The following is a 6951-nucleotide window of genomic DNA, read 5'->3' as shown; positions in this document are numbered from 1 at the left end:
ACACACACACACACACACACACACACACACACACACACACACACACAAAACTAGCCATGTGACCTTGGGCAAGTTACTTAACCCCAATTGCCCTCCAAAAAGGCAAACAAAAAACCACTAACCTGGAAAATAGATCCAGGAGAGATATTTAAAAATTATTGGACTACCTGAAAGTTATGATCAAAGAAAGAGCCTAGAAATCATCCTTTAAGAAATTCTCAAGAAAAATTGTCCTGATATTCTAGAACCAGAAAGCAAAAAAAGGAATTGAAAGAATTCACTGATCACCTCTTGAAAAAAGATCCCAAAAAGAAAACTAAAAATATTATGGACAAATACTAGAGTTCCCAGGTCAAGGAGAAAATATTATAAGCAGTCAGAAGAAACAATTTGAGTATGTGGAAACACAATCAGGATAACACAAGATCTAGCAGCTTCTATATTAAGGGATTAAAGGGCTTGGAATATGATATTCTGGAGATCAAAGGAGCTAGGATTAAAACCAAGAATCACTTACCCTGCAAAACTGAATATAATACTTCAGGGAAAAATATGAACATTCAATGAAATAGAGAACTTTCAAGCATTCTTGATGAAAAAACCAGAGCTGATCAGAAAATGTGACTTTCAAATGTAAGAAGCATGAGAAGGTAAACAGGCAAAAGAAATCATAAATAACTTATTAAAGTTAAATTAAATTAAATTTAAATTTAAAATAATTTAAATAAAATTAAATTTAAATTTAAAATAATTTAAATAAAATTATTAAAATTACATTCCTACATGGAAAAACAATCATTGTAACACATAAGATTTTTCTCAGTATGAGGAGACTTGAAGGGAATATATGTATATATATATTTATGTATACATACATATATGTATGCATAGGAGAGCATATATGTGTATAAATATACATGTATACATAGACAGAGGGCACAGGATCAGTTGAATAGGAAGGAATGATACCTTAAAATTAAGAGGTGAGAGAGGAATATATTGGGAAAAGGAGAAAGGGCGAGATAGAATGGGGTAAATTATTTCATAAAAAAGGCAAGAGAAAACTTACAATGGAGGGGAAGAGCAGGAAGGTGAAAGGCAATGGGTCAACCTTACTCTCATTGAATTTGGGTTAAGGAGGGAATAACATACACATTCAATTGGGTATCTTACCCTACAGGAAAGTAGGGGGAAGGGGATAAGAGGGGGGATGATAGAAGGGAGGGCAGATTTAGGGAGAGGGTAGTTAGAAGCAAGCACTTTTGAAAAGGAACAGGATGAAAGGAGAAAATAGAATAAGTAGGGAGCAGGATAGGATGGAGGGAAATATAGTTAGTCTTTCACAATATAACTACCATGGAAACATTTTGCATAACTACATGTGTACAAACTATGTTGAACTGTCTATCTTCCCAGTGGGGGTGGGTGAGGAGGGAAGAAGTGAAAGAATCTGGAAATCAAAGTTTTAAAAAGAAATGTTAAATTTTTTTACATACAACTAGGAAATAAGATATACAGGTCCTGGGGTACAGAAATGCATCTTGCCCTACTAGAAAGTTAAGGGGGGTTGGGGAAGAATATAAGAGAGAACAGATTGGGGGAAGGGGTATTCAGTAGGTTTGCTATCTTGGGGTAGGGAGTAGGGGAGAGATGGGGAGAAAATCTGTAACTCAAAATCTTGTGGAAATGAATGTTGAAAACTAAAAATAAGTAAATAAATTAAAAAAAAGACTAGTAAGAAAAAAGTCAGCAATATCCTTGTTTCTTAAGAATAATCATCAAAATTTCCTAGGATTTAGAAAACTTTCTTTTTTGGACTAGAATGGTGGTATGTACCCATAATAAGCCTGAAGCTGGCGAATGGCTCGAGCTCAGGAGTCCTGAGCTGCAACAGGAATAATGTAGATGGGTTGTCCATGCTAAGTCTGATATGAAAATTGTGAGCCTCTGGGAATGAGGACCACTAGGTTGCCTAAGGAGGGGGAAAGTGGCCCAGGTTAGAAAGAGAACAAGCTAAAACTCCTATGCTCAAAGACAGAAACTCTGCTATGAGTTGGGCCCTTGTACTTCCAGTCTGGGTGAAATAGAGGGAAGGGAAGGGAAAAATCAGAGGGAAGAGTAAGGAAAGAGGGTTTTTTTCCTCTAATGAGCTACATCCACATCTTAATCAAAGGTTCTCAATGTTCATGCAAATTGTATGTATTATACAGTATAGTATCTAAGTAGAAGTAGTGGAGTATGGTAGAGAAGAGACTAGTCTAGTCTCAGACTTTCTTCCCATTTTCTCCATCATTAATTATTTTCATTTCCATTCTTCATTATCACTTTATGATAAAGTAGAAATGTGTGACTTACTGTGAGGAAATTTGGAGAATTTTCTCCAAAGAGCTTGTTGGTAGTTTTAAGCAGATACCAGGTGGATGACTTGTTCATTTCATCAAGAAGTAACTGGAATCCCCAGAGATTATTTCCACTTCTGTTTAAAGAAAGTAACTAAGAAAAATAAAGACATTAACTTTATCAGTTGGTCTCTAAAGAATGATTAGCAGAAAACAAACCTCACTAGTGAATACTTCATAAGATCTTGGACTATTGAGAAAATGGGTTCTTTGTGAAAGGACTATGTAGGATTATGTATAGGAGAAGGAGGCAAGTGCTCAATTAATCCTTTCATACAAAGGGAAAGGGGAGAAAAAGCAGTTAGACAGCTGATAGAAACAAATATAATATCATTCTGGAGAATACGCAAATGCATAGAAAGTAATAAGAATTTTACCTGAAAAGCCAAGAGTAGCTCTCCAGACTCTGACTTCCATTGGATCTGCTCTCATGAAGGTATGGATTTTTGGGTTGATTTTTTTTTCTCTAAACAGAGTAACTTGTGACCAAGATGAATTAGCTCACTTAGACCTGGAGTCAGCAGGCCTATGTTTAAATGCTGGCTCTCCCACCTAATAGCTAGGTGACTCTGGGAAAATTACTTTAGTAAACAGTGCCTGGTAATGCTATTGTGAAGGAAGCATCTTATAACCCTTAAAGTAAGAGAGACATTTTCTTAGCTTTCTTAGGTTATATCAGTTGAATACAAGCTCTAGGAGATACTGCTTAAAGCTAGGGAAGCTTCAAATAGAGATTTGCTAACAGATCAGAGCTGTACTTGGAGCTGCATGATCCTGCAAAAGTTGAGTGGTTAGGTGGTACGGTGGATAGAGTACTGGGCCTGGCATCAGGAAGATCTGAGTTCATATCTGGCCTCAGATACTTACTAGCTGTGTGACCTTGGGCAGGTCACGTAACCCTGGTTATCTCAGTTTCCTCATCTGTAAAATCAGCTGCAGAAGGAAATGGTAAACCACTCCAGTATTTCTGCCAAGAAAACCCCAAATGGGGTCATAAAAAGTTGAACATCACTGAAATGATCGAACAAGAACAACCTGGGGAAGTCTCTTAATCTCTCTGAGCCTCAGTTTTCTCATTTAAAGTGTGATGGGGTAGACTTATTGAGCTCTTAAAGTCCTTTCCACCTCTCAATCTATGATCCCATGATCAATGCTTCTAAATGCAAAGAGAGGTGTCACCAGATGATACAGCCATAAAATGAATTAAAAGACCCAAACAACCTTCAGTCCTATTCAACACCTTTAGTCAAGTAGTAGAAGAGGACATCGCTTGATTTGAAATTGGAGGACCTTGGTTCAAATCCTGTTCTTGCCAATTACTACCTATGTGACCTTGGGAAAAACATTTCAACTTTTGGGGCCTAATTTGGAGAATTGGAAACTAGAAAAATGGAACCACCTCCACCTTGATATTTTTTGCCATCAAAACAACCAAAATATAAGGGAGTTACACTTAAGTCAAAGGAAAATTCTAGGGCTGAATTTAGACAGGGGATAATGAAGGAGTTGGTGGTGCCACTGGTTTCATCATGAACCAAAAGGCAACAAAAAATACTCTGAGTCAATTGCTTTCCTTGTCCTACATAGTTCATTATGAACACAAAAAAGCTTACAGCAACTTATGCACCAATAGGCAAGTCTCTTAAGTCCACTTCTCATGATGCTCTGCCTACTGAGGGGACTAATTCCAAAGATGATTATTCATTGATGAGTGATGGAAGTGCAGAAGGTGAAAAAATAGAGCTATTACATGAAAATGTTGACCATATCCATAAAAACCAACACGTGACTTGGGCTCAGGAAAAGAAGACAAAAACTGTGTTGGAAAACATGGTTTGGGATTCAAGCAATGGAAAAAGAGCCCAAGGGCTTGTAAGCAACCCAGAAACTTTGTGCCTATATCTAAAGAATACTTTCTTTGTGAAACAAAATTATATGGCGAAAACATTGAAGAAAGAAGAAAAGAAAGAAAGAAATTGATTATGTTTCAACTGATAGGAAATGAATTACCAATGTAGTAGTCATTTTAGAATTAGAGACAAATTTCTGCCTTTTTAGACAAAGTCAAAACACGTACCAAATTAGAAGGTGATACAGGACTTCCTGTGATTTTATTGATATCAAGAACTCCTATGTGAGTAACTTCCTTTTACCATTGCAGGTCAGTACCTTCCCTGTAACTCATAGTCTTGAGAGCTGCCTAGAGCAATGTTTAGTGACTTGTCCAGATTCCCACAGTCAGCATGTGTCAGAGGCAGGATTTGAACCCCAAACGTCCTGACTTTGAGACAGTTTCTCTATCCACATCATTTTGACTTCAAATTAGAAAAAAAAGACAAAACTAAAATGTTATGAAATGTATTATGGGTAGCCCTGACCCAACCTATCCAAAGAAGTGATAGACTCTGGGAAACAGACAAAAGGAACGATATTGGTTTTGTCACCATTTCTTAGAGAAGTTGAACCAATGCAAAACAATGCCACAAACAAGTCAAAGAAACCAGAATCACCTCAACCATTGAGTCCTTAATAAATGCTTTTCAGCTTATTGACCACCAAGAAGAAAGAAGCAAAGGACAATGAGTTTCAAATATAAGCTCATCTGCAGAATATGATTTAGGAAGGTGGGGTATGATTACCAATAACACCTCACAAAATGGTGAGAAGTCGTAGAGAAAATGATTCCACAGAGAATTGGAAGGGAAAGAGAATACCAATGTAGGCTGCATGTCTACATTGGTCCTTCTAGAAGTCTCTTTCAAGAAAGTGTGAATAGAGTCTTCTCTGCCCACCATTCTCCAAAGACCAGTTCCTGTTAGACAGGGAAATGATCAGGACTATGAGTCTGGCTGCTATCTTCTTCTTAGAGATGGGGTACCAGATTACAATTATATCTATTTGGTCTCCTAATTATTGGTAGTTTAGGAGATATCATTTTTAGGTTCAAACCAGTCCCCCTTTAATGGGAGAGGATTATTCTAAGCTATATATATTCAAAGTTTTAGCCCCTTTCCCACCAAATATCAGTTCTACAACAACCATCACACAAAATAAATAACAAATAAATTTATTTATCCAAGTGAATTAAAAATAGATATTGGGAGAAGTTACAGAGATTAAAATCTACTGGACAACATACAGATGAATTAGCCCTCCCACTGGGAATGAGACATTTCAGCTCAACCAAGAAAGAGTCCCTGATCTCACTAAAAGGAAAAATTCCATAGTCTCTAGCAAGTAAGCTAGGAATAGGAACATAAATGAGGTACTGATTCCTCTGTATGGCTACTTCTTTCTAGAGTCTTCCTCCCCCTCTAGGGACCTCTTCCTGAAGAAAGCCTAGGACTGTGTGTGGTCTCTCTCAAAGCTGGAGACTCAAAGAGCAAGGATCTTTCTTCTCCCAGGCTCTTGACAACTCCACCCCCATCCATACATGGAATAGTTAGTAATTAATCTCCATCAATGAGCAAAAGCTTATGCAACTGGGTTATCTTCCAGTCATATAATGCTTTTTTGTAGGAGAAACCAGAAGGAAATACCAAAGACATGAAATCTTTGATTCTATTATCTTATTATGAAAATATATAAATGTTGTGGAATTGGGTAGAAAAGATTTTGCATGTTTCACTACTGGATTGCTTCCCTGACAGGCAGGGATGCATCTAACATTCTTCCTGTGTTATTCCATTCAGCTTTTAAAGGTATCTTGGAGAGGAGAGTACATAGGGCATGTAGACTCAATAAGCCTTATTAATCTTATTCTTCCCTTCAACATACTCTAGAAACTCACTATTAACTTCACTACTTTAGCTTAGTTAGTCCCTAAGATTTAGGTTTGGGGAGATGACAAAGATTCAAGGCTACTTTTAAAGAAAAACATACACACATACAAACTGTTGAAATAGATAGCTAGTTCTTAGTCATCATTATTCTAACACAGTTCCATCTTTGAGTATAGTTTCTTGCCATCTTAGAAAGCAGAGAGAGATTAGGTCTCATATAGTAAGATATACAAGACCAGCAACTCAGTAGGAAGGTTTTGGACTGAATCTATAAACCCTGGGTTGTTGGTGAGGGAAAAAGAAGGGTAAGAAAGAAGAACAGGACCAAGATTCCACACAGTGTTACCTGGTTTCCTTCCCCCTGGAATCTATATTCTTCCTTGCTCTGGAACCTTCTCTCACATTCATGAGAAGGGGCCTCCCAAATCAGGAAATGCAAGGAGAAATGTTGATTCCGGTAGGGCTACTCATACCAGGGAATAAACTTGTTAGACTTGTTCTTCTTGCTAGAAGGAATGTCAGCACATTCCTTCCTCACCCTGACTTCCTGGTGACCTTTAAGAATCTTGACCATCCCCCCTGACCCCTATAGAATTGGCGCCAAGCCACTATCTCTAAAGCTCATACTTGTCTGTCACCCAATCCCTGACCTTTGTGTTTCCCGCTCTCCCCAAGAACTGTATAAAAGAACGCCCGAGAAGACACTCGGGGTCCTCCATCTTAAGTGTATGGTTGGACCCGGGTTCGAACTCGTGAATAAATGTTTGTCT

At 37.7% G+C, this 6951-nt stretch overlaps 1 protein-coding gene across 2 annotated transcripts in view; it reads right to left on the bottom strand.

Annotated features, from left to right (window-relative positions):
• The window catches only part of LOC138170714 (serpin B6-like), a 19702-nt gene extending 13038 nt beyond the window's left edge, over window positions 1-6664 (bottom strand). Inside the window, exons 1-2 of one of the 2 annotated variants that reach the window (XM_069100210.1) lie at window positions 6528-6664; window positions 2356-2476 (exon numbers count right to left, since the gene is read on the bottom strand). In XM_069100210.1, coding sequence (XP_068956311.1) covers window positions 2356-2476; window positions 6528-6589 — 183 coding nt within the window. In that variant the 5' untranslated portion in view covers window positions 6590-6664. Of the gene's footprint in view, window positions 1-2355; window positions 2494-6527 lie in introns of both variants that reach the window. The other variant, XM_069100211.1, reaches the window with a different exon arrangement.
• Between the last annotated feature and the right edge of the window lie 287 nt (window positions 6665-6951).

Source organism: Petaurus breviceps, unplaced genomic scaffold (assembly GCF_028583685.1).
Source record: "Petaurus breviceps papuanus isolate PSGF00001 unplaced genomic scaffold, PetGlider_PUasm1.0 38, whole genome shotgun sequence".
NCBI lineage: Eukaryota > Metazoa > Chordata > Mammalia > Diprotodontia > Petauridae > Petaurus > Petaurus breviceps.
Note: the sequence above shows the minus strand (reverse complement) of the source record. Positions and strands in the feature narration are given on the sequence as shown.